Below are 25,940 nucleotides of genomic sequence, written 5' to 3' on the forward strand. Positions count from 1 at the left end.
TTCTCCACCCGGTCTCCTCATGGCTCCCAGCGCCACCTACTGGGGAGCGCTGGGAACCTGCGAGCCAGCGGGGTAAGGGATCATTTATCGATGGGGAGCTGAGTCCCCCCGGCTCCCCAGCCAGGTGCCTGCTCTGCCCCTGGGCAGCTGCCAGGCTCTGGCATTCTCCAGTGGGGTGAGGTTCAGCCTCGGCCCCCCCGCTTGTGTTCGCTCTCCTGCCCCAAGCAGCCCTGCTGGGCCCAGGCTGGGTGACGGGGCGGGAAGTAGGGGCACGTTGGGGCCACGCTGCCAGGTGCGTGCGTCTAGGCTAGTGGCACTGCGACAGCTCAGAGGTGAGACGCTGGGGGGGCGGGAGGGGGTGCCCCCTTCACTGTTACGGCCAAGGGGACCATTACACCCATTGGGCCTGACCTGCACCACACAGACCGGAGAATCCCCCCAGCGACTCCTGCACGGAGTTCAGGGACCGGGGGCCGAGCTGTCGCACCACCCTTACAACCGCCCCCCCTTCCCCTGCGTGGATTTAAAGCCCCTGCGTGATGGAGAACCTGCCATATCTCCTGGAGAACCAGCACCTGCCCCTGGACCGGGGGAGGTAGTTACAGCCCATGATCCATTTGCCTCTCAGCCTGCCCACCCCTTCAGTCTCCCACTGCGAGGAGGTTTCCCAGACCCCGGGTCCATCTCCCAGTTCTTCTCAGCCCCCACCTGCAGCCTGGCCCCAGAACCGGACCCGGTATCAGCTGAGGGCTCACCAGCCAGCCCGCCCGGAGAGGGAATCACAGCCCAGCACCTGGCAGGCGTGCAGGGGGCCCCAGGGAAAGGACCCATCCGGATTTTATTAAAGTTTAGCACAAATATAAAAAGGAACGGTCCCAGCAGGAACCATTAAGTTAACGGAGAGTAACCTCACCGAGGGCTGGCCTCGCGGGGGACCCCGAAGCACGCAGAGCGGCTGAGCGCCCCAGGCAGCCCCAGGGCCACTGGCTGCAGCTGATGTGGAGCCCCAGCACACCTTTGACTGGCCCAGAGGGGCCATTTCCCACCCACCCCACCCAGCCCCAAGGAGCCTCGTTCTCCAGCCAGGGGGCCAGGCCCTGGGGTTCTCAAGTGTTAGCGGGGGGGGGGGTGGGGGGGTGTTATTCAAGTACCATGAAGTGAGGCCTCATGGGAAGAGCAGGCGAGGCTTGGGATTGGTTCAGAGGTGCCGGAGCTCGGCCAATGGGATCCAGGAGTCCATGGATTATTTAAGGTGGTTTAGGCACGAAAGGCAAAGGCAGAAGGTCCGGGCCCTTTGGGACCCCCGGGCAAGCCCGTGTTTATACATGGCAGAGCCTGGGGGAGCCCCGAGTCCTGCTCTCGGGGCAGTCCTCGCCCCACTGCTCTCACAGGGTTATTTGGGGCCATCAGCCCCCTGGCCCCTTTGGCCTAGACCCAGGTGAGATGATGGGGCAGGAGGGCTGTCGGGGCAGAGACCCAGCTGAAGATGTCACTCAGCCCCCACGAATGCTGCTCATCGGATCCTCTCTGCAAACAAAGAAAAGCTGCCGTGAGGGGCGGGCCCGGCTGCGTGTCGGGGCACCGGGCTAGGAGGGTCTGGTCCCTGTTTCTGTGCCGGCCACGTCTCAGGAACTGCCCTGGGTGGGCCAGGAGTGCCAAGCACCTCCTCCGATGGGACTGCCTGGGGCCCCCCAGCCGGTGCCAAGCACGTGCACCGGGCTGTGGTTGGAGAACCTGGGGCCTTAGCGGAGAGGAGACTGGACAGTGGAGACTGAAGTGCTGCCCAATCCCTTCTGGAGGGAGCAACGTGAGGAGGAGGCAGGCACAGAGAGGGGACCATGCAGATGTGGGACAAGCCTCAGAGACAGCTCATGGCTCACCCAGCCTGGATCTAGTGCCCTGCAGACCTGGCATACTTCTGCAGCTGGCAAACACTGCCTGATCCATCGTCTCCTGCTTGGTCAGGAGCTTAGGGGCAAAGCTGCTGCTTCCCCCAGGCTCATGGAGCTGGGGGAGGGCAAGGGGATGATAAATTCCCAGCTCTGCAGTGTGGCGCCTGCCCCCTGCCCCAGGGTCTTGCAGCTCCAGGCCTGGGGTGGGAGGGAGGCTGACAGCCTTAGACAGCAGAGGCTGCCCAGAGCCATGCAGACGACAGACCTGGCTGGGATCCCACTGGGACAGGGAAGCACCAGACAGGACAGAGGCTGCCAGGAAGGAAAGGGGGAGGGAGGAGAGAGCCCAGCTCTGCACAGGCCCCTGAGCGAGGCTCGTTAGCATAACGAAGGCCCTTGGGGGAAGCAGCAGCCCTGCAGAGGGGGGTTGGCCAGTCCACAGACTTTGCTCTCCTTGCCTCGAGCAGGGTCCTTTGTGCTCCGGCCGGAGGGTGTTGGTCCGAGATAGCAACAGGACACCCCATGGGGAGATGGGGGCACTCAGCACCTCTCAGGATCAGGCCCATAGTGCTGGTGAGAGAGGCTGGAGCATGGGCAAGGGCAGAGCAAGCTCCCCCCATGCCCTTCTCCTTCTGCCCCTGGCTGGGGGGGGATGGCATCTCCACAGCCATCAGCCCTGGGGCCCCCCTTGAAGGGGGCAGCCGGGGGGGCTCTAGTGAGGAGGTAGAGCCAGGCTGCGCTGTCACCCCAGGAGCTGCCTGGGTGGCTGCTCCTCTCAGCTCCCTGGGCCCAGCCAGGGCAGTGGGGCTCCCGCTGCATCCGTGGGGCAAGGGGAGACTGTGGCCACCCCCCCGAAGTGTGACAGGCCCTGGGAGGCGGCGGGAGCCTGCAGTCAGTAACCTTGGTCTGCTTTGTCCCCTTTGGACTTGGGCTCCTGCCACCACTCAGCGAAAAATCCCTCCTCGTAGTCGCCCTGGCCTTCAAACTCGCTGTCCGAGGGCAGGTCCTGCCCGTCCGGCTCCACGCCCGCAGCCAGCTCCATCTGCAGCACAGGGAGGGCGAGGCTGTCACCGCAGGCCCAGACGCCTGGGCCCACCCAGGGCAGGCCTGTCCCCTCGAGCCCGCTCCCTGGGCCGTTGCTCGGCAGAGCTGGAGAAGGCACAGTGGGAAGGGGACAGTCCCCAATAGGATCCGGCATGGGATTGCCCCCGGACTCCACTCTCCAGGGCAACCCCGCAGGAGCCCGCCCCACTCCAGGAGCCAGTGCCGAATCCTCCCCCCGATTCTCCAGGGCTTCGGGCAGCCTAGTTTCAATGGCCACACCTCACTGCTCCCCTTGGGAGACCTTTCCAAAGCCACCTGCTCAGCCAATGCCTTAGACCTGTCCGTATCAGTGAGGCGCACAGGGCTCATTTCCCCCGGAGCCAAAATGCAGCCAGCTCTGGGGTGGGGCCCAGCAGCGCTGGAGGCCGCTATCCAGCAGCCGTTACTGAATCAGCACGGCCCAGGGCTCCCATCCAAACAGCGACGTGGCCCAGCCCTGCTCAGGTCCCAGGCCAAAGGGTTCCAGCAGCAGGGAGCTGAATGGGGAACCCCTCCCACCCCAGCCCTCACCCCCATCTTCAGCAGCTGCCCCAGCCCCAGCTCACCTCATCGTCGGCCTGCAGATATTGCTTGGCAAAGTCCAGTAACTTCTTCTGCACGGCCGTCTGGTTGTGATACTGCAGTGCCTCCTTGGAGGGGACAAGGGGACACACATCAGACTCACTGCCGCCCCCACGGCCAGGCCTGCCGCATGGGGCGGAGTGGTTCCCAGGCAGAGCCAGCCCCGGCCAGTGTGGAAAGGGTTAAAGGTTAGCTCCTGCGCTCAGCCCAGCCAGCAAGGGGCAGCTGGGCCAGTTCATCCAGGGGTCCCTGCGCTAGGGTGGGAGGGGAAACCCCCTGCAGGACCCCGAATCAGCCACCAGAGCAGTTCCAGGCTCCCCATCTCCATCTTCCAGGCTTCACCCTCCCTGGCTCCCCCAGACCCTGAGGGGGGGGTACGGCCTCTCCCAGAGCCTGAGCCCTGCCCGGTCCCAGGAGCCACTGATGGGCTCCATGAATCAGCCCTTCCCACATGCCCCCCAGGACCCCTTACCGGGCGGGGACTGAAGTCTTCATCCTCCAGATGCCAGCGCTCGCGGTAGAAGCGATAATAGACCAGGTTCTGCTGCATCACCTCGTCCGCCGGGTCGAAGAGCATGTAGCTGGAGACGCTCTGCACCGCGTTCTTCACATCGTTCACTGCACCAGAGCCGGGCGCGGGGGGGCGTGAGTGGGGGGCATGCGGCACAGAGACACCCCCATTGTAAAGGAGCCAGGCAGGGCAGATACAGACACCCCATACTGTGTGAGACCCAGGGACGGGGGGAGGTGAGAACTCCCAATGCAGAGGAAGCCACCCCCTTTGCAGAAGGACAAGGACCCCCCACCAACACTAGGCCTCCCTGATCCTAACCCCTCACAGTACAAGGGGCCATGGGGCAAGGCCCCCCACTCCAGACAGACGAGGGGCACCCCTCACACAGCACTGAGGGATTGTGGGGCAGGGCGACCCCCCAATAGGAGAGAGGATCTGAAGTGCCCAGGTGCTGGCTGCAGATGGAGGGGGCGAAACCAGGCAAAGGGGCATTGGTGGGCGGCTCATCCCCTGCTACTCTGGGGTCTAAACCCCTGCCCCGCGACTGCCCACCTAGTCTGCCTCCCTCCTCCCCACAGGGACCAGTGAACCAGTATGTGGCCCCAGTGACTCACGCTTGTAATATGCGAACTGCAGGTAATGGTACATGGTGGCCACGAACTTCTCCACAAAGTACCCGCCCACGTTGGGCGTCAGGTCGGCCTCGCAATCCACCTTGCACTGCAGCACATCCACGAAGTGATCTGGGAAGAAACGCCCGTCACACCGGCCCGGCACCCCAGGCCCTGGACGCCCTTGCCCACAGCCACCGGCACCTGCTGCCCAGGGAGACGAGCCCCCCAGCGGCCGACGGGGGGACAATCTGCTGCACGGGGAAGTTTCTCCCTGACCCATCACTTATGGGGCGGCTTGTGCCACAGTGCAAGACGGTCATCTCTCTGCCACACCTCTGGGGTTTCTAGGACCGGCTGGTTTGAACCACCCCCACCGGTGCTGCTCTTGCTGTCCCCTCCAGCCAGGAACACGGCCTGTGTCCCTGCCCTTTACATAAGAGCGGCCAGAATGGGTCAGACCAAAGGTCCATCCAGCCCAGTGTCCTGTCTGCTGACAGTGGCCAATGCCAGGTGCCCCAGAGGGAGTGAACAGAACAGCGAATCATCAAGTGATCCATCCCGTCGCCAATTCCCAGCTCCTGGCAAACAGAGTCTAGGGACACCGTCCCTGCCCAGCCTGGCTAATAGCCATTGTATGGACCGATCCTTCGGGGGTGGTGGGGATGGGAACATCCCTCCCTGAACCCAGCAAAAGCTCCGGCTCCACGGCCCCGGAGACAGACTCCTCTGCGTATCCCCGGAGCACATGCAAGCCAGGGAGCAGCAGGCTGAGCTCCCTGCGCCCCCCGTAAGGGCCCCATCGTCAGCCCCACCCTAGGGGGACCCCACGTGCAACACAGGCATCCAGCTACAAACAGACTGAGCCCCCCCAACTCACACCAAGCTAGGCCCCAGACAGCCCCTGTGGAGAGCCACCTGCCCCCGGGACCCACACGCGTGTGTAAACAGGAAACAGGCGGCCAGCTGGCTCGGGGAACACAGAGGCTTCCAGGTCACTGCTTGTGAGTCACCAGAAGGGAATACATGTAGATGACATATCTTGAACAACCACAGTTGCTGTAGAGCAAGTTACCATTCTTTTCTCTTTGCCCTAGGCAGCCCTAATTTGCCATGTGGCCCCAAAACAGGGAGCTACAAATGGTTCCATGGTCCCCTCTTTTCATTCCGTCCAAGGGCAATTCAGGTAGAGTGAAGAATCTAGGTCCAAGTGTCTAGCTTACCTACTGCAGCTACCCATTGCCCAAAAGTGCACCATAAATTCTGTCCTGATCCACTTACTGGCATAGTGATTTTCAGGCCTTTTTGACCATGTGTGTGGAACACTTGGTCACGTCTTGGCCACTTCTCCCCAGCGCCCAGCAGCAGAGCCCGCCCTGTGGCTCCACGAGGCTGGGAGAGGTGCCCCCACCCGCCGCAGCCCCAGGGACGGGCCCCCCACCTGCAATAGCCGGGTAGAAGTCCTTGAACTCCCGCAGCTCGTAGGCACCCTCGCAGCAGGCCAGGCAGCTCTCATAGGCGTTGTAATATTCCCCCAGCGCGCGCTCCATGTCTGCAATGCTGCTCCGGAAATCCCCGCTGTTATACAGCTTCACCGAGCGCACGAACGCCGCCTGCAGGGATCGGAACCGCCCCGTGTCATGGGTGGGCCCCGCCAGACCCTCACTGCGCGCTGGACAGGGGGCAGATCCAGCCTCTCGGCCATTTCCTCCTGGTCAGACTGGGGCTGCCTAGAATTCAGCCCTGTGCAGAAGGCCCCGCCCCAGGCCCAGGTATCATAGAAGATTACGGTTGAAAGAGACCTCAGGACGTCACCTAGTCCAACCCCCTGCTCAAAGGAGGACCAATCCCCAACTAAATCACCCCAGCCAGGGCTTTGTCAAGCCAGGCCTTAAAAACCTCTGAGGATGGAAATTCCACCACATCCTTAGGTAACGCATTCCAGTGCTTCACCACCCTCCTAGTGAAATAGGGTTTCCTAATATCCAACCTAGACCTCCCCCACTGCTACTTGAGACCATTACTCCTCCTTCTGTCATCTGCCCACCACTGAGAACAGCCTAGCTCCATCCTCTTTGGACCCCCCTTCAGGTAGTTGAAGGCTGCTATCAAATCCCCCCTCATTCTTCTCTTCTGCAGACTAAATAACTTCACCATCTGGAGTATTTGTGTCCAGTTTTGGGCCCCCCACTACAGAAAGGATTTCTGTATCTGAGACGCTACACACCTTCACAAGGGCTGGATCTGGCTCCCTGCATTAGCCTGGGAGCGGGCCGTCACAACCCGTTTTCAGGGGGTGTTCCAGCCTACTTCCCCACCCCGCTCCGGATACATGGATTTCTGCAATGCTGACCAAGGAGCAGATAGGGCAGAGGCCAGGAAACTGGGTGTAGCCTCAGGCAGTGAACGCCTCCCTCCCCATAGTCCTGCCACATATGGGAGCTCTTGGCAAGATCTGGAGCAGAATGAGCTGCAGCCTAGGGCCCAGCTTGCCTCTGTCAGCCCCTCAGGCTGAGCCAGGGCAAAGCCCCAGGAGCAGCCAGCGCAGGACAGCCCAGCACGGCCCCTCCTGCTGCTCTGAAAGCAACAGCTTCACAGTAACCCCAACCCTCAAGCCACACCCTCTTCGGCAAGGGCTTCCTCCCCAGATCATCCTTGATGCACCACAAACCTGACCTGCAGCCCCCCATTGCAGCCATGGCCCCCCTCCCCTGCTCTGTCAATGTCCTCACTCCTGGCCCACAGCTCTGCTGATGCCTCTCAATCCCGACCCGCAGCCCCCTTATCCCAGCCCTGGCTCCCCACCAGCGTGAGCCTGGCTCCCCACCAGCGTGAGCCTGGCTCCCTGGGGACGCACTCACTTCGTAGGGCTGGGCCTCCAAGTCCACGAGGTACTCGTCCACGTCCACCATGGTTCTGTAATAGTTCATGTATTTCAGCGTCATCTCATGCTTGGGATTCTTCTGCAGGAAGGTGTGAGCGGCAGACACAGCTTTCTCCACCTTATTGGCCTGAAAGAGGGGGAGAGTCACACGACACCACAGGCCAGGATCTCTCCCGGCCACCCCAGTGAGCTCAGTCCCGGGGTTCACGGCAGCTCCACGTGGGGCTCAGCGTCTCCGCTTTGGCCAGCCATCGGCCCAGAAAATCCACAGGGCTCTTACTACACCAAAGCTGTCCGGATTTAGTCATCCCAGTCTAGCTAGCACAGCACGATCCCCCAGCATGGACACAGGCATTCAGGTAGCAGGGCTTTATACTCGCATGGCTCCTTCCCCTTCCCACAGGGGGCTAAGCTATCCCAGTATAAAACCATTAGACCAGTCCAACAGCGTCCACCACTCAGGCCTGTCTGCTTCACCTACCCCGGTGCAGCGAAGGAGATACAATTTGGGAGGGCGGACATGCCCCAAGAGCCACTCGGCCAAGGGGCAAACTGCCAGGGGACTAGTGGAATTGCTGGAGAGATTTGTAAGCAGGGTCTGGCACCCGTCTACTGGTCCCTGCTTTCTAGGCCCCACAGAAACCTCTGCTCCTACAGAGGTTCTGAAAACATATCCCCGTGTAACATACTCAAAGGGACTGACACAGAGCCAGGATCTCCACCCACCTCTCCTCAATCCCAGGCCAGTGTATTAGCCCCTAGACCATCCTTCCCCTCCCTGGCTATCCCTCCCCTCCTGGTGTTTCTTTCCCATCCTGAGATCATACCAGACTGAATGCGGGAAGGCAGCTCTCCGGCACACTGGGCTGGAATACACTGGGTTCTTTATTCGCCCCCGAGCAGCTGGGACATGCTCAACCTTCTCGTGCAGAAGGCAGCGCGGCATGCTACTAATATTCCAGCTGCTAACCCAGCCGAGCTGCAAGTGATCTCATGGGATCGCCAGGCCAAGGCGGCTGGCATAGCTAGCGATGCAAAAGGAGCCCAGTGCGGGTCCAGGGACCTTTCCCGGTGGGAATCAGACAACGCAGTGCTCGGCAGCGGCTAGGATCAGCAGCAGCAGCCCCGGGGCAAATCCCTGCCGGCAGCAGCCGATGGGCAGAACCAGACGATAAAAAAGCCAATGAGCCCACATGACACATCGTGGGCCCCCCCGTGGCACCAATGCAGGCAAATCTTCCCCTCACACACCCACACCTCTGCAGCTCAATAGGAGCTGGGGCTGCTCAGCCCCTTGGCCAATCAGGCCACGTCTGGTTGGGTCCCTAAATACAGAGTTTGGAGTCTAACTTTCCCCTCTCGGGTTTGTAATTTTCAGCCAGGGTTCCCAGGTGATTCTGCGGCCCAGGCAGCCCCAGGTTAGGGGCATTTCTCAGGTCAGTGACGTCTGATTGCACCTCAGATTGTTCCTGCTCATCGGCCTACAGGCCCCCGGCGCTGGGCTCTTATATGGCATTTCTCCTGTCTCCGATCAGCCGCACGGACTGCCCCAGTGTTACCGCGCCTCAGATTCTGTGGTTCTGGGCCGACAGTCCCTCAGCCAGAGCTGTGGCTGACAAGGCCGAGGGGGACACGGGGTGTGTTGGCAGGAAGGACAGACTATCCCACTTTACTCCTGAGCAGGACCCTCACATCTTTGGCCTGGAGAAAATTAGCCAGTAAATCCAAGTGTGCACAAGCACTCAAGCAAACTCCTGCCTGCCTCCCGTCTGTGAAACACAGACTCCTCCCGGGGCCCCTCCCAGCATGGTGCACGGAAAGAGCAGCTTGGATTCAAACTGGGGCACTTTAAACTATCCTCTTAAAGGATCCATTTGCACTCCAGGTGTCACTCTGGCAATGGCTATGTTACCCACAGCTCGGCTCACGCGATGGAATTCAATGCGTAAGAACTGCAGGATCAGACCCTAATTAATCCTCACAACCCCTCCCTGCTACACCCCCGCCCTTATTATCCCTGCTTTACAGAAGGGGAAACTGAGGCACAGAGCAAGGGAACATGACTTGCCCGAGAAGTAGGTGTCAAAGCCAGGATTAGAACTGAGGGATCCTGATTCCCAAGGCCTTTGCTCAGGCCACTGGACTCGCAGCCTTCCCTGGCTTTGCTGGCAAATCGAACAGAAAGAGGAGCTAGAATTGCAGGGTGGGAAGGTGGGTGAGTGACTGATAGATCCGTATGCACAGAGGTCTTCTATTCAGGGGTAAAACTGCAAAGAAAGAAACTAAGTTTCCTTTTGTCTCCTGCCCTGTTTGCCCCCACGGGAAAACCCTTTCATCATCCTGTTAAATTAACCCTTCCTGAGCAGGTACAAAAGTGGGAGCCCCGGGGAAAACCCTTTGTTTCTCCCTTTTCCCTTGTGCTCTTCAAAAAGCATTAACATTTCTGCCATGTGGACACTGCGGCTCACTGAGTCCTGCCCAGGGCCTGGGCATGCACCAGCACTAGGGCTTCTAGGGATTTCCCAAAAGGACCCCCACCCCCCAAGGTAAGCCGACTCCCCTTTCCAGCCAGGCAGTCAGATGGGAGCACCAACTGCATTGTGAAGTGACCACGACCTTTCCCTTAAGCAACAATGCATCCGATGAAGTGAGCTGTAGCTCACGAAAGCTCATGCTCAAATAAATGGGTTAGTCTCCAAGGTGCCACAAGTACTCCTTTTCTTTTTAAGGGGAAAACAGATTCTGCCCCAGAAAACAGAAGTTTTGGAACTTTTGCTTTCCAAGAACTGCGGGGCTGGAGCAGAGGGGGCAGGGAAGAGCTGACAGGGCCTATGGGACAGTGAAACCATAGGGAGCAGCAGCCAGCGATGGGTCCAAAAGACTGATCTAGCCCTCTCCCCGCCCCCGCCCCGGCCAAGGATCCCTGCAGAGTCTATTGCCCAGGTCTGTGCTCAGCAGACATCCAGGCTTCTGCGGCTCTGGATACAGGGGACGTGGCATTTGCATTCCTCCTGCAAATCCAAGTCAGGGGGCTTCCTGGCTCTAGCTGTGGAGAGGGCTAGCCAAGGGGGTGGGGAGAAAGGGGAGGAGAAAAGAAAAGACCAGAAGCAACTGGCGAAGGTTTTAACATTCCATCCTGGCGCACACAAGCTACATGCTGGTCCCAGCTGCTGACAGGGAGCCTGCAGCTCCTGCTAAATGTGAAAAGGAAATAACGACCCACCACATAAGAAACATGGCTGCTGGCCAGTCCCCTCGCAGCAGTGGGATTGGTGCCCCATTAAACCCACTGGGCAAAGCACTCGGAAACACGCAAATGCCACATTCCTGCTCCGGCTGGGAAGGGAGCACACCAAGAGGGCCCGTCTGCACCAGAAATCCAGACTAGGGACCGGCTCACATTTACACAAGCCCACAGAGGCTAAGCAGGGGAGGGCACCCACGCACAGCCAAGGGCTCGTTCTCTGCCGGGCACCTGGCTCCCGTGGGACCCACGGATTCCAAGGGCAGAAGGGGCCGTCGCGATCGTCGGCTGACCCCCGCGCCCTGCCCGGATTTATTCTCTGTTAAATGCTCACAACCTGCTCTGGGCGGAGCACGTCGCAGGGTAGGGATGCTGCCCCCTGCCCTGAGGGGCCAAAGAGCCCCGTCCTGCAGACGGTGTCACTTCCCCCGCAGGAGCAGGGCCAGAGGCCGCAGGAGGCCAGAGGCCCCAGGAGGCCAGAGGCCGCAGGAGCAGGGCCAGAGGCCGCAGGAGGCCAGAGGCCGCAGGAGCAGGGCCAGAGGCCGCAGGACCAGAGGCCCCAGGAGGCCAGAGGCCCCAGGACCAGAGGCCCCAGGAGCAGGGCCAGAGGCCGCAGGACCAGAGGCCCCAGGAGGCCAGAGGCCGCAGGAGCAGGGCCAGAGGCCGCAGGAGGCCAGAGGCCGCAGGAGCAGGGCCAGAGGCCGCAGGACCAGAGGCCCCAGGAGGCCAGAGGCCCCAGGAGGCCAGGCCTGCGGGCCAGGCCTGCGGGACTGGGCCCGCCTCGGGGAGACACTGAGCCGGCGGGAGGCCCTGGGAAGCGGGGACAGACAACTTGGCGAGATGGGTGCGCTAGAGACGGGCCGAGACAGAGCAGGAGCCGGGCGCGGGCAGGCTCCCAGGCACACCCCTCGCCCCCCTGTCGGGCAACGGAGCCCAGGCCTGCCCCCCGGGCTCCAGCCGCGCGGAGGCGCAGGGCCCGCGGCGAGGGAGCGAGCCAGGGGCCGGATGCTCCGCGCGCAGCCTGCGCCCCCGGCTCACCTTGAAGAGCGCGTAGTGCAGGTAGAGGTAAGGCGCGCGGCGCTGGAAGTCGCGCAGCGTCTCGGCCGGCGGGGAGCGGAGCTGGAAGACCGGCAGGCCGCGCTTGCACCCCCGCAGGCAGGCGGCCCGCCGCAGGACGTGGCCGAAGACCTCCAGCTCCCAGCCCCACGCCTCCTGCGCGGCCGCGGGCGCCGCGCCGCCCGCCGCGCCCCCCGCGCACGCCCGCTGGCAGTGCGCCTCGCTGTCGCGGCGCAGGCGGTGCAGGCGCAGGCTGGCCTCCAGGGCGCGGGCGCTCTCCGCCCAGCGCTCCCCCTCGTACTGCTCCAGCGCCTCGGCGTAGGCGCTCTGCAGGGGCAGGAGCTCGGAGGGCGGGAAGCCGCGGAAGCTGTACTCCTCGTACTGCGCGCCGGCCGGAGCGGGGCCCTGCGCCGCCGCCGCCGCCAGCAGCAAGAGCAGCAGCCGCCGCCGGCCTCCCCGCTCCATGCCCGCCCGCCGGGCGCCGCGCCGCGCCGCACACGCAGGGGAAGGAGCGGCCCAGCCCGGGGGACCATCCGGCATCTGGTCTGGGGAAAGGCGGGGAGTGGAGGGGGCCGGGCCAGGCGGATGCGCAGGGTCTTAGTGCTGCCCCCGCCGGCGGCTGGGCCTTGCACCCGTGTGTGCCTTGCACGCGTTTATGCTTTGGAGGAGTTTGCTGCTTGCGCCGTGTTTGTACTTTGCACGAGTTTGCTGCTTGCACCGCTTCTGTGCCTTGCACGAGTTTGCTCCTTACGCCGCGTTTGTGCTTTGCAAGGGCTGGGTGAACCCCTGGCCCCGCTGCCGGCAATGGGATTGTGGCCACTGATTTCTGTGGCACCAGGGTCTCGCCCACACCCGTTTATCCCTGGCACACTGTGCCCTGGACATTGAGTGCAGAGCTGGTGGTAGCCCATTGGGGCCCTAAGCAGGAATATTCCCCTCCCCCCGACACACCCTAATAATTAATAGGGGCCCCCCTTGAGCCACTGGGGCCCCAAGCAATTGCTTAGTCTGCTTATGCCTAGCGCTGGCTCTGACTGAGCATGTCGCCGTAGAGGGGACATTTGCAGGGGAAGGAGTTGGGGAGGGGGCTGCCCTCACAAGGCAGCCCCAGCGCCGGCTGAGCCACCGCTGCCCAAATCCACAGGGCGTCCCTCCCAGCCGGTCATGCCAAAGGAACAGGCGAGTGGCCCCGGGAAGGACCCCACTGACTTGTGGGGCCAGACAGTAACTGGGATCCTGTTCCGTTACTCTCCTTATTACGCTGCCGTGCAAGAGACGATGTTGTGCTCGCCCGGGGGACCCAGCCACGCACAGGGACATATTATCTGCTCCATCCTCAAGCTCCCTGTGCAGCCCCCAGTCACAGGCAGGCAGGGGCAGAGCGTTCCATGCAGGTGAGTTTTAGCTTGACAAGTGCTGCGCTGGGCTTAAGAAGCATTTGTGTCAGGGGCTCATGGGACTGGCCACAACTGCACAGTCCGGGCATGACTGCTTATGGGAGCTGTACACCACTCAGCTCCTGTCTGGAGGACGTGAGTGGGGGCTAGGCCCTGTGCTGTCTGATGTCTCTGCCCAGGGTGCGGCATGTCACCCCCAGAGTGCCGTCCTGCACCTGGAAGCAGAGACCTGCAGGGATGTCAGATGTGAAGAGGAGCAAGCATTATTATTTATCCAATGCCAGCTGTGTGCTGGGGGCTTTGCAGACAGTTCTGAAGCCCAGGTCTCTGTCCCAAAGACCTTCCAGTCTGTACGCTGGGCAGGGCCAAGGCCTGAACACAGAGAGGTGGAGTGATGGGCTGATTAACACCTGATCATCTGCAGTAGGAGACACATACTGCTGGGAAAATAACCAGTGCTTATCTTTCCACACCACTGCAGAGAGAGGAAGTTCCCCACATCTAGGAGGGCCAGCGACTGGTCACAGGGACAGAAACCTCTTTCTGCCCTAGGTGGGATGGTTGGCAGCAGCCCTTGTGCCTAAACATGTAAAGCCAAGAATCCATCAGCCTTGCAGACAACGAGGGGACTTACTGACTCCAGGGGCCAGCAACAAGCTTCTGGCTGGATCCTTGTTCCCATCTGTTGATGGCCAGTGGGTCCCATCTCAGTTCCTAGAGGGGCCACATCTCTGCTCCTCAGGACCACGGGCACTAACGGGCTCCTTTGCTGGCAAGCTCCTCAGAGGGGCCACAGACTTGGCCGTGACACAGCTCACCCTTCTCCCCGGGATGGGGAGTTGCACCAGACTGGCACCGGGGCAGGGTTTGCCCTGATGCCCAGAGACACTCAGGTTCCAGAGCTGTCCAAGCTGGCACCTCTCCCCAGGGCTGAAATCCTTTCAAATAAACCCCACTTCCCGGAAGCAGTGTGTGCAGGTTGCAGGAGCTGAGCCGACGGGCAAGGGCCAGGGGAGCTGCCATTTCTTCCCTGGTGCTTCCCCCCTCCACCAATAAAGCTGCGTCTCTTGGCAGCTCCTTTGCCCTGCAGCTTTTAGGCTGCCTCTTTCCGACTTCACGTGACACCTGCTCTGCATCCAGGATGTGCAGAGCTCGCTTAACCCTGGCGACCGCTGTTCGCAGGAGAGCTTGGGGAGGGCGGAGATGCTTGCAATGGTCCGATGTGCATTTGGTACATAGGACACCAGCCAGGCCTAATTCATTGTCCTTTGCACTTCACACCTTGCCTCGGCAGGTTTTAAAGTGTGAGAGATTGCTATTAATAATTATTCACCTGTATTTATTACTCCTGGCTGATCACTACCAATCGTAGACTCGGCGGACTGGAAGGGACCTCGAGAGAGCCGGGGGGTGGGGGGCAGCCGAGGCGCAGCGGCGCTAGGACCCAGGGGGAGTCGGGCTGCTGGTGGGGTAGGACCTCTCCCTGTACAAACTTGCAAGACAATAGTTTGCTTCAGCGTTTTCCTTCCCGCAAAGAATTGCAACCAAAAAAAAAAAAAATCCCCCCGCGTCCCCCCGCGTCCCCGGAGCCCGCCCGCGTCGCGGGGGAAATTCCGGGCTGAATTCGGAGCAGCCGCCGCGAATCACCGCGGCCAGCTACGTGGCCTCAAGCCCCTTTTACACGTTGACAAAATTCCTGGCGAGGGGCCGGGCGGGGAAGCGAGAAAGCGACGCTCCAGCCTCCCGAGCAGCCCAGCCCCTTCCCTCGCCGCCCGGACTCCGAGCACCATGGCCTTGGGCAGCCTCCTCCTCCTGAGCCTGCTGGGGGCCCCGGGGCTGGGGGACCCGGGCCCCCTGGAAGACGTGGTGATCGACAGATACTACATCCCGAAGATGTGCTTGCGGGAAGTCCAGATGGGGGATTTCATCCGCTACCACTACAACGGGACCTTCAAAGACGGCAAAAAGTTTGACTCCAGGTACAGAATTGGTCTGTATAAAATTGCACCAGGCGTTCCTGCCCCCCTGGCTACTTTAGTGTCATGGCGGGGGGGGGGGGTCCTGCTGCAGCCCCCCACCCCTCTTCATTTGTGCACTTTCCTTTGCCCCCGCTGCAGGGGGAAGCTGCTGTTTCAGAGGGTGGGTTACATTTCTCTCCTGCTCGCTGGCATGTGGCGTTTATCTGGCTGGCTTTGGCAGGCCACGAATCGATGCCTGTGGCCATGCCAGGGTCCCCGCGCACTTCTGCGTGCCCGGCGCAGGAGCTTGGGTCGCCACAAGGGCGCAGGGCAGTTCCCGAAGGGAAGAAAAACCGGTCCCCGGGTTTGAGGCCCCGGGCTGTGACGGGCCAGGGGCCGCGGCCGCCTTGGGGGGCTGCAGGACGTGCAGCGGGGCCCAGCTCGTCGGTTGTAGACGTGTCCTTCTGGTGGCTCCATGTTCACCGACAAAACCATCCCCGATCTCGGGAGGGGAGAAGAAGCGAGAACATGCTGATGCCAGTCAGGGGTTGCAGAGCTGGTGTCACTCCCGTGGAATTTCTCCTGATTGAAACCCGTGGGAGCAAGAGGCAAAGCAGGCCCCTTGCGCAGGCCTGCGGAGAACTAAGACAGACTCCTCTACGCTCAGGACAGGCCCAGCGGAGTGCAGTAACGGTTGCTTTCCCGGCAGGTTTTCAGAAGTGCCAGCGAAACACTCCAGAGAATCTGCTCTGGTTTTAAATATTTAAAACCTTGCTACTTCTCCCTGAATGCCTAAGCGTAAAAAGTGTGGTAAATTAGCCACCCAGCAGCCACCGCCAGGCATGAGCCTTACAGATAAATGGGGCCCCGGGGAAACCTTTCCGACTAAAATAATTTTTTGTCTTGATGGCTGCAGCGTGGTTCCGCAAGAAAAGTTTCGCTGGCCATTAAATGAAGCAAAGGATCTCCGTCTCGGAGCACTTGTAACGAGCCCGAACTGCCCCTGAAAGAGTGGGTTTTAAGATTTAAAAATCAGAGTAATTTGCAGGTTACAAATGAGGCTCTGGTGTTGGGTCATTAACTACTCTTCAGAGTGTTGGGAATGGGGCATATCTGTTACCTGGAAGCACCCGAGAGTCAGCCGGCCAGTGCTTATCTGGGTGAGATGCTTGTTTGCATTTGGTCCCAGCTTAAACATCACGCATGACTTTTGCAAACAAAGGGCCTGATCCTGCGTCCCCAAGCCTCCGAGTGTGTGAGGAATGCAGGATCAGACCCAGGATCAGGAACATCAGCTCTACTCCAGTCAAAGGGGATTGTTGCCCACTGCTGGGGCTGCATCTGCTTCAGAGATTGAGTTGCAAAAGAAATCTGGCCAGTGGCATACGTGGGACGTTATACTCGTTTATACGCTCCACCATGAAACGCAACACACGTGTGCCCTCTGCCCCCCGTTATTCCAAGAACAAAGGACAGAATCCATCCTCTGCAGAACATTATGGGCATCCCCCTAGCCTGTCATTTCATGGGCGGGTTGCTTTAACCACAGAGAGACATGGGGATTGGCTGAGCAGTGGGACTCAGGAGACCTGGATCCTATTCCTGACTTTGCTGCCAACTCCCTGGGTGAGTCACAGGGGCCAGCGTTTCCAGAAGTGGCCTCTAATTTGGGGTGCCCAAGCTGAGCCGCCTTGGGCTCCCGCAGCTCTGTGGCTGGAAGGTGAGTGGCGAGTTGGGCTCCCAGCCACAGAAGCCCCCAAAAATTAGATTAGACTTCTGAAAATGTTGGGCCATAATGGCTTTGGGGCATGGGGCCAATGGTGCGTAATAATCAGTTATTAATTAGTGCTCGAGTCCGAGTTCTTGAGCCCTGAAGGGGCCGTTACGATCTTCCAGGCAGACCTGCACTATGCAGGCCAGAGCCCCTCACTCCGTAACTCGAGTACCAAGCCCTTCCCTTCTGCGTGCGTGAGAGCGTGTGGTTTAGAAAGACATCCGGCCTGGACTGAACTACTCCCGTGACGGAGACTCCACCGCCTCTGCAATGTGTTGGTGATGTGTCTTGGTCCAGCCGTGGGTGGAGTTGGAAACTCAGGCTGTGAGTCACCGAAAAATGACCAGACTGGTCTTGTGGCAGGCCCCACAGGCAGGGCTGGGTGGGAACTTTGCAACCCTATCGTTTGGGGCCAGCTATGGGATTGGGGGGACCGGTGGGGCAGGCTGGTGTGGCCAAGGATCCTCGCTGCTTTGCAGTATCCCGAACAGCCCAGGCCCTCAGAAGAGGGGGACTTAACGTGTCTGCCTCCGTTCCGCCCCAGCTACGACAGAGGTGCCACGGTGGCGGGCGTGGTGGGAGTCGGCCGGCTGATCACCGGCATGGACCGAGGCCTGCAGGGCATGTGCGTCAACGAGCGGCGCCACCTGATTGTCCCTCCCCATCTGGGCTACGGCAGCATCGGCGTCGGTAAGGGGGGGTCGAATGCGAGGGCCCCGCCCGTCCGTCCTACTGCGGCCCAGGGCGTTTCCGGTGCAGCGAGGTCAGGCCCAACGACCCCTGTCTCCTGTCAGCCCATGTCGCGGCGGGGCTCTGCCTCCTGCCTCGCGCGCTAAGCTCTTCTCACTGGGGATAACGCGGGAGGCAGAAAGGCCCCCGAGGGTGGGTCCATGAGCTCCGCAGGGCTCAGCACCTCTGTGGGCTGATGTCCACTGGATGTGTGCAGGGGAGTCCAGGGACCCCCAGGGCAGGCTCTGGCCCTTTGTAGTGGGGGGCCTGTGGGTGGATTTCGAGGAGCTGAAGTGAACGGTCCCGGCCTCATGCCATGAGGCTGCTCCCCTCGCTCTGATGCTCCCCAGGGCTGAGCCGGTCTCATTTGTTGTCCGTCGCAGCTGGCATGATCCCCCCCGACGCCACCTTGTATTTTGACGTCATCCTGCTGGACATCTGGAACAAGGAGGACAAGCTGCAGATCACCACCTTGCACAAGCCAGAGCGCTGCAATCGCACCGTGGAGAACTCGGACTTCGTCCGGTACCACTACAACGGCACGCTGCTGGACGGCACCCACTTCGACTCCAGGTACAGGGAGCCAAGCTGGAGGGGCAGCACCCCGGGGGCTAGTGACAAAGGCCAGCTTGCCCGCCTTGGGGACCCCTCCACCTCTCTGCACGGAGCAGGAAGCAGCGGGGCCAGCTTCGCACGCGCCCTGCCCCCCCCCCGACCCATCTCACCTGACTCAGAGGGGCCGGGCTGGGGGAGGCGTGAGTTCACTTTCCGTGACTCCCTGTGCGGGAGGGGGAGCCCGCTCGTGCCAGGACCCCTGCGCTGAGCAGGTTGGGTCGGGGACGCTGCCAGTGCCCCGGAGTCGTTCTTCCCCTCGTCTCTTTTCCGTTCTCTCCCTGGTGCCAGCTACAGCAAGGACAGCACGTACGACACCTACGTGGGCACCGGCTGGCTGATCAAAGGCATGGACGAGGGCCTGCTGGGGATGTGCGCTGGGGAGAAGAGGAGGATCATCATCCCTCCCTTCCTGGCCTACGGGGAGAAGGGCTATGGTGAGTCAGGGCATCCGCAGGGACAGATCTCGCCAGGCAGTATTGGTGACCAGAGAGGAGGGTCTGAGCAGCCGGGGCAGAGGGGAGCGAAGGGACCCTGCTCGGCAGTGGGTCTCTCCGAGGCAGCTCTGGGTTCTGAGTACGTACGTCAGGGCCACGATCAGGTGCATGGCGGAAGCTCCACCTTGTGCCGTTAAACGCGGAGCTGCCGCGTGCCGATAACGACAGCTCGCAGCCTGCTGTGAACTGCATGGAGCTAGAGCGGGGTGTGCTGGGGTCGGCCGCTCCGGAGGCCCCTCCTCTGCAAAAGAGGAGGGGGTGACTGGCCCTGTGGCCACCCCAGCCATGAGGAGGCTGCAGTTCCACCCCACAGAGATCCCTCGCTCCGGCTGCTTGGGCGCGACCCTCCTTCCCTCCTCCCTACCCAGGCACGGTGATCCCGCCCCAGGCCTCCCTGGTGTTCGATGTGCTGCTGGTGGATCTGCACAACCCCAAAGACGGCATCTCCCTGGAGCACCTGGAGGTGCCGGCCGCCTGCAAGCGCAAGGCCGTGACCGGCGACTTCGTCCGCTATCACTACAACGGGACCCTGATGGACGGGACGCTCTTTGACTCCAGGTACTGGCCACCGGCAGGGCCTATGGAAGAGCGCGTTCCTCTCCATTTGTGCCTGGGGCTTCGAATCCCTGCTTTGTTCTCTGGTGCCACGCAGCAGAGCTCCTCCCCACACAGCCCCCCCCATGGGGGTGCAGGGTGGTGAGGGCTGTGAGATGTGGGTTGGGATGGAGGGGCCTGGGCAGGGCTGGGGTGTGGAAGATGTGGGCTGGGGTGCAAGGACCTGGGCAGGGCTGTGAGATGCGGTTTGGGTGGGAGGGGCCTGAGCAGGGCTGGGCGGGAGGGACGCTGGCCCAGGTGGTGGGGCCGAGGTGGTGGGGCAGGGCTGTGGGGTGGAGGATGTGGGCCAGGGTGGAGGATGTGGGCAGCACTCTAGGGACGTGGGCAGGGCTGTGGGGTGGAGGATGTGGGCCGGGCTCTAGGGACGTGGGCAGGGCTGTGGGGTGGGGAATGGGGCCGGGGGGCAGGGCTGTGGGGTGGGGGATGTGGGCAGGGCTGTGGGGTGGAGGATGCGGGCCGGGGTGGAGGACGTCGGCAGGACTGTGGGGTGGGGGGTGGGGGATGCGGGCAGGGCTCTAGGGACGTGGGCAGGGCTCTGGGGTGGGGGATGTGGGCCAGGGTGGAGGACATGGGCAGGGCTGTGGGATGGGGGATATGGGGTGGAGGATGGGGGCAGGGCTCTAGGGACGTGGGCAGGGCTGTGGGATGGGGGATATGGGGTGGAGGATGGGGGCAGGGCTCTAGGGACGTGGGCAGGGCTCTGGGATGGAGGCCGGGGTGGAGGATGCGGGCCGGGGTGGGGGATGGGGGCAGGGCTGTGGGCTGGGGGATGAGGGCTGGGGGATGTGGGGTGGAGGATGTGGGGTGGAGGATGTGGGCCAGGGTGGGGGATGTGGGCGGGGATGTGGGGTGGAGGATGCGGGCCGGGGTGGGGGATGGGGCAGGGGGATGTGGGGTGGAGGATGTGGGCCAGGGTGGGGGATGTGGGCAGGGCTCTAGGGACGTGGGCAGGGCTGTGGGGTGGGGGATGGGGGCCGGGGTGGAGGATGGGGCAGGGCTGTGGGGTGTGGGATAGGGGCAGGGCTCTGGGGTGGAGGATGTGGGCAGGGCTCTAGGGACGTGGGCAGGGCTGTGGGATGGGGGATGGGGGCCGGGGTGGAGGATGGGGCAGGGCTGTGGGGTGTGGGATAGGGGCAGGGCTCTGGGGTGGAGGATGTGGGCAGGGCTCTAGGGACGTGGGCAGGGCTGTGGGGTGGGGGATGGGGGCCGGGGTGGAGGATGGGGCAGGGCTGTGGGGTGGGGGATAGGGGCAGGGCTCTGGGGTGGAGGATGGGGGCAGGGCTCTAGGGACGTGGGCAGGGCTGTGGGGTGGGGGATGCAGGCCGGGGTGGGGGATGGGGCAGGGCTGTGGGATGGGGGCCGGGCTGTGGGGTGGGGGATAGGGGCAGGGGGATGCAGACTGAGCTTACGCTGCCATGCTCCCCTCATTCGGCGCTCACCTGCGACCTGGTGCTGCGTTTGCTGCAGTTACTCCCGCAACCACACCTACGACACCTACATCGGGAAGGGCTACGTCATCCCCGGCATGGACCAGGGCCTGCAGGGCGTCTGCTTCGGAGAAAAGAGACGGATCATCGTCCCACCGCACCTGGGCTATGGGGAGAACGGAGCCGGTAGGGGGGGTCCCCGCAGGGTGGCCCAGCCCTGGGGTTGCAGGGCAGGGCAGGGAGCGGGGGGACGGACGTGCTCAGCAATGCCGTATTGCTCCCCGCTGGCTCCGTTACACAATCCCTCGGTTCCTGCATCGTTTCAATCGTCCTTGTGCCCATGACGGGGGGAGCAGGCCGGGATCACCCACCTGCCTGGAGCCGACTGGCGAGAGCTGCCCCAGGAGAGGAATTCAGGCTGGGGGGGGGGCTGCCTCCCGCAGGAGAAGGGCATGGACCCCCCGCACCCGTGGTGGGGTTGTCAGGTGGGGGCGTTGGCTTAGGGGAAGGGCCCGGCTTAGGGGATGTCTCTTGGGTGTGGAGGAGGGGCAGGGACACATTCAGTTAGCACCCAGGGGTCTGGCCTGTAGAACAATCCTGCCCCGGCCCCTGGGGAGGCAGGTTTTTTCCCCGACTCTGCCCTCTCTGGCTCTCCGCAGCCCCTCACCCCCACCGGGCCCTTTGTCCTTCTCCTCCAGGGAACAAGATCCCCGGCTCAGCCGTGCTGATCTTCGACATCCACGTCATCGACTTCCATAACCCCCTGGACTCGGTGGAGATCGAGACCCTCTCCCGGCCTGAGGGCTGCAACGTCACCACCCAGGATCGCGACTTCATCCGCTACCACTACAACTGCTCATTGCTGGATGGCACCAAGCTCTTCTCCTCGTGAGTGTGTCCCCGCCCGCCCCCGCTGTCTGGGACTCCGGGGCAGCCTGGATCCCCCCGCAGTCCCCGCTCAATCCCAGCCGTCCGGCTGCTGCTCGTGGGTTGGTTCTAACAGCTGTGGGGCTGGGGCACGGAGCCGGTGAGCTCTGCCAAGCTAAGCAGGATGGAGGTGGCTGAACTCGGGGAGATTGTGCTGCTGGTCGCACCATCGTCCCTTTGGCTCCGGGGTAAGGTCCTGGGCACTAGCCATTCCTCTGACCCTCCGGCAGAATTCCCCTTCCACAGCTGATTGGTACGGCAGGCTAAGGCAGGATCCTGCGGGGAGCAGGCTGTGTGTGCAGCCCCGGTTCTGGAAGTCCTCTCACTCACCCGTCCAATGTCTGCATTGCCTCCTGCAGCCACGACTACAACCACCCGCAGGACGCGACGCTCGGGACCAGCAAGATGATCGATGGCCTGAACACCGGCCTCCTGGACATGTGCATAGGGGAGAAACGCGTGATCATCATCCCCCCGCACCTGGGGCACGGAGAAAACGGAGGTGAGTGGGGAGGGGAACTGCCTGGCAGGTCGGTTTGTGGCTGCAACTCGCTCTTCAGCCTCAGCCACCTGGCAGTGGCCCAGTGGTCTCCTTTGGCCTTTAGCTCCCCAGCTGGCCCAGCCTGGGTGCTCAGAGGCTCATTCTTGCATGTTGCACCATGGTGCAAAGGCACTCTAGTGCACCCGAGCACACGAGGGATCGGTGACATGCACCCCTTGCCTTTCAGCCCGGGGCGTGCCAGGCAGTGCTGTGCTCCGGTTCGAGGTGGAGCTGCTCTCCAGGGAGGAAGGAGTCCCTGAGGGCTACCTGTTTATCTGGCACGGGGACCCACCTGCAAACCTGTATGAGGACATGGACCTGAACAAGGATGGCGAGATCCCCCGTGAAGAGGTGCAGCCGAAGCTCCGGGCACGTGGGGGGAGCAATTGGGATCAGGGAACACAGCCCCAGCAGCAGTCTCGGATCCCTTGGGCTTTTCAAAGGCGAAGGGAGGGGCCAGTTAGGCTGCCCAGTTGGCATCCGGTGCGTGTGCCGAGTCCCCAGAGCTGCTGCAAATCTGTGACTAAGGCACACACGTGGGCGGATGGTCGTTAAGGTGGCAATACCAGGGTTTCTGCCCTAGGCGAGTCCAGCCCGCCTGCCGGCTAACCCCAAAGGCACAGCCAGGAAGGGGCCAGGTGCGGACTCTGAGCAACCCCCTGCTGGGACACGCCCGGGGTCCAGCCAGGCAGCAACATCCCTCTGGCCCGCAGCCACCTGTGCCACAAGGCATGCTGGGAACCAGCCACAGGCCAGGCCAGTTAGCACAGCAGCTTGAATTGGGCCTGGCTGTAGGCTGAGGAGAGGCGGGGGGGCCGTGTGCCCACCCTGCCCAGGAAGCTTTGAGAGCATCGCAGAACAGGAAACCTGGAGGGGAGCCTCTTGCAGCCTGGCGCTGGGGTGCTCCCTGCCCTCGTTATCATGCGGCATGCTAGCCCTGTCTGGCCATTGCCCTCCACCCCGGAGCTGGCTGCATGCTGTCCTGCCCCACTGCACAGAGTCCCTGGGATCCCTCACGGGCCCAGGCTGTGGGCTCAGCCACGTAACCTGTTCTCACCTCTCCCTGCTGCAGTTCTCCACTTTCATCAAGGCCCAGCTCACCGAGGGGAAGGGGCGGCTCATGCCCAGCTCCGACCCGGAGATGGTCATCGCCGACATGTTTCAGAACCAGGACCGGAACCAGGACGGGAAAATCACCGCGGAGGAGCTGAAGCTGAAATCAGATGAAGATCAGGAAAGAATCCACGAGGAGCTCTAAGGAGCTCCTGCCTTCAAGAGACAACGTTTCTTCTTGTCCTTTCCAACCTTGGAGTGGGCTGCTCCCCCCATCACCACAGGGACCGTGGTCTAGAGAAGCCAGCTCAGGAAACTTTAGTGCCAACCCCTTTGCAAAGCAAGGTTGTTTGGTTTTTTTTTTTTTTCTATTTAACTGTGTTTTATTGGAAGTGTTTCTAACAAGCCAGCAGGGGAAAAACTCCACATAACAAACCCAGGCCAGAAGGTCCCAAGTTCTTGCCCTTAAAGGCAGAGCCTAGACAGAAACTAGACCCAATCGTGAGCTATTTCCTCGGACTTCCACCCACACCCCAGGCCTGAAGGCTCTAGGGGATACAGGGGGGTAATTGACACCCCTTCCCAAACTACCCTGGAATTGTATCCAGTGCTTTGAGAGCAGAACCCAGAGACTTTTCTTCTCTGGGCTTTGAGTGTTTTTATCCCTGGCTTTGCACTCTGCCTTTGTCCCCTGCAGAGACAGGCCCACCCAGCCTGCCTGTTCCCAGTGCAGGATGCTTCTCCAACACGTTGCCAGCCTCTGATGGGGTGGGGGCTCCTGCTGTGGACACAGATTAGCTCCCTAGCCCAGAAGCAGAACTGGATGAATCCCACCTGTGCCCATCCCACCATCTGCTCTCTCCAGTGATAGGGGGTTTGGGTGCGGGGCTGGGATTCCTGGAAGTTGGTGGTATCCACACTGTCTAGCTGAGAGCCCTGCCTGTAACCCCCATGTCAGAGCCAGGAGCTCCTGTTCGGTCCAGTTGTGAACTAGACTCCATTGCACGCCGTCTTCTCCCCCCGCCCCCCTTGTCAGACCCAGCCTTTGGACTTCACTCGCCTTGGCTCCTTGAGCATTTCAGCAGCGCTGCTCTTGTGCGGATCGGAGCTGTAGCAGCCAGCGCGTACCCAGAGTGCAGAACGTGAGGCAGCAAGGGCGTCCTGCTGTAGCTGGAGCAAGGGCCATGAATTCAAAGCAGTCACTTCACGTTGGCATCTGCTGGAGCTTTTCCTGTAAGGAACCCAGTCGCTGTTCCCAAGGGATTTAAAAAAGAAAAATTAATGCCATTTCCTAGCCCTGGTCCAGGCTCTTGCAACAGCTTGAATTGTACCAGAAAGGAAAGCCAAGACCCAGTTCTTCAAAGTGATGAGTCGTTTTAGGCCCAGCGATATTTCGGGGCTTGAACTTGAGATACCTTAATGGGGCCTGATTTTACACAGTTTGGCCCCCAAAACCACCGGTCAGTTTGGAAAATCCAGGGCCCAAACTCTCCCAGCTGGGCTAACACAAGTGGGCTGATTTTCAGTTTCTGAGCACCCTGATTCTGCTGACGAGAGGTTGGCATGCTCAGTACCCCTGGAAATCAGCCCACTTTTACTGAGATGCTTAAATATAATTCAGGAGCCTGAATTTAGTCTCCCACGTTGGCAAATTTGGGCCAGTGTCTCCCCCTGGTTTTAAAGGTTTGTGTCCTAAGATCAGTGGACAACAGCGTCTGCGCCAACTGCTGGGCACAGGTAAAAGATCCGAAGTGCAAGGACAAGACGATGTGAAGGTTCAAACAACCCCCCAATAGCAATTTCTGCCTTGCACCCAATAAACTGATTTCAAGTGGTTTCCAACAACTCTGCTTCCCAGCACGTTATTTTGGGCTGAAACATTGCTTGCGCTTGTCTGCACGCAGAGAGGTCCCCATCCGCGGGTCTGTGTTCGCTGTCCCAGTGAGGGGAGCTGTGGAGGGTCTGGCTGGATAAGCCTCCCATCCAAGCTTCTCGCATCTGCCACGCTGGGTTGGAAAAGGCTTCGCCTCCTTCGGGGCTCCCACCTGTCCGCAGACACCCCCAGATTCAGAGGAAGGGCTAAAAACATTTTAAAGATATTTAGCTGCGGCTGTTCTAACCTCGAAGCCCTTGGGAAGACTGGCTGGCCCCAGGCTGCTTAGCGGGGAGAGGTGCTGGTCACTGGGTGGGTCAGGCAGCTGCCCCCGACTAGCTGCCCACTGCAGGTTCTCTTGCACCCTGCTCTGAAGCAGCCAGGACTGGCCACTGTTGGGAACAGGATGCTGGGTTAGCCATCTCTGCAGGGACGCAGGTCTTTGCGCTTCCCCTTGGAATCTCTCAGATACAGAAGCAGCGCAAGCTTCGAGGTTAGAGCAGCGAGTCAGGGGATGCGATTTCCTTTGCTAGTTGTGACACTTCACCTTCCCGTGCCTCGGTTTCCCCATTTGGAACATGAGGATAACTAGCTTACCCACCTTTGCAAGTTCCGAAGGCCTCGGTGGGCATCCCAGACAGTGCTGTACTGCAAGCTCGCACATCTGGTTA

At 61.4% G+C, this 25,940-nt stretch overlaps 2 protein-coding genes across 7 annotated transcripts; one reads left to right on the top strand and one right to left on the bottom strand.

Annotated features, from left to right (window-relative positions):
* Positions 1-1,279: 1,279 nt before the first annotated feature.
* On the bottom strand, positions 1,280-25,874 carry P3H4 (prolyl 3-hydroxylase family member 4 (inactive)). Of its 4 annotated transcripts, none has more exons than XM_073326225.2 (13): positions 24,457-25,874; positions 23,401-23,556; positions 22,133-22,234; positions 20,888-20,996; positions 18,450-18,713; positions 11,849-18,162; positions 7,544-7,693; positions 6,124-6,295; positions 4,686-4,814; positions 4,030-4,175; positions 3,542-3,625; positions 2,793-2,934; positions 1,280-1,527 (listed from the first exon to the last, which is right to left on the bottom strand). In XM_073326225.2, the coding sequence occupies exons 6-13, from the start codon at positions 12,404-12,406 to the stop codon at positions 1,514-1,516; spliced, it is 1,395 nt and encodes a 464-aa protein (XP_073182326.1). In that variant the 5' UTR covers positions 12,407-18,162; positions 18,450-18,713; positions 20,888-20,996; positions 22,133-22,234; positions 23,401-23,556; positions 24,457-25,874; the 3' UTR covers positions 1,280-1,513. The 4 variants fall into 4 exon arrangements, with proteins under 4 accessions (XP_073182326.1, XP_073182324.1, XP_073182325.1 ...); XM_073326223.2 differs by having other exon boundaries at positions 18,450-18,753; XM_073326224.2 differs by having other exon boundaries at positions 18,450-18,753; positions 20,888-20,999.
* FKBP10 (FKBP prolyl isomerase 10) lies at positions 12,082-25,241 on the top strand. 3 transcript variants are annotated; one of them, XM_073326222.2, is made up of 11 exons: positions 13,189-13,260; positions 13,745-15,242; positions 17,540-17,685; positions 18,108-18,297; positions 18,628-18,773; positions 19,202-19,391; positions 20,916-21,061; positions 21,574-21,763; positions 22,162-22,304; positions 22,531-22,694; positions 23,416-25,241. In XM_073326222.2, the coding sequence occupies exons 2-11, from the start codon at positions 15,052-15,054 to the stop codon at positions 23,599-23,601; spliced, it is 1,692 nt and encodes a 563-aa protein (XP_073182323.1). In that variant the 5' UTR covers positions 13,189-13,260; positions 13,745-15,051; the 3' UTR covers positions 23,602-25,241. The 3 variants fall into 3 exon arrangements, with proteins under 3 accessions (XP_073182322.1, XP_073182323.1, XP_073182320.1); XM_073326221.2 differs by lacking the exon at positions 13,745-15,242 and having other exon boundaries at positions 12,082-13,260; XM_073326219.2 differs by lacking the exon at positions 13,189-13,260 and having other exon boundaries at positions 15,149-17,685.
* Positions 25,875-25,940: the final 66 nt, after the last annotated feature.

The sequence above is a fragment of the Lepidochelys kempii genome, chromosome 27 (genome assembly GCF_965140285.1).
Source record: "Lepidochelys kempii isolate rLepKem1 chromosome 27, rLepKem1.hap1, whole genome shotgun sequence".
Taxonomy (NCBI): domain Eukaryota; kingdom Metazoa; phylum Chordata; order Testudines; family Cheloniidae; genus Lepidochelys; species Lepidochelys kempii.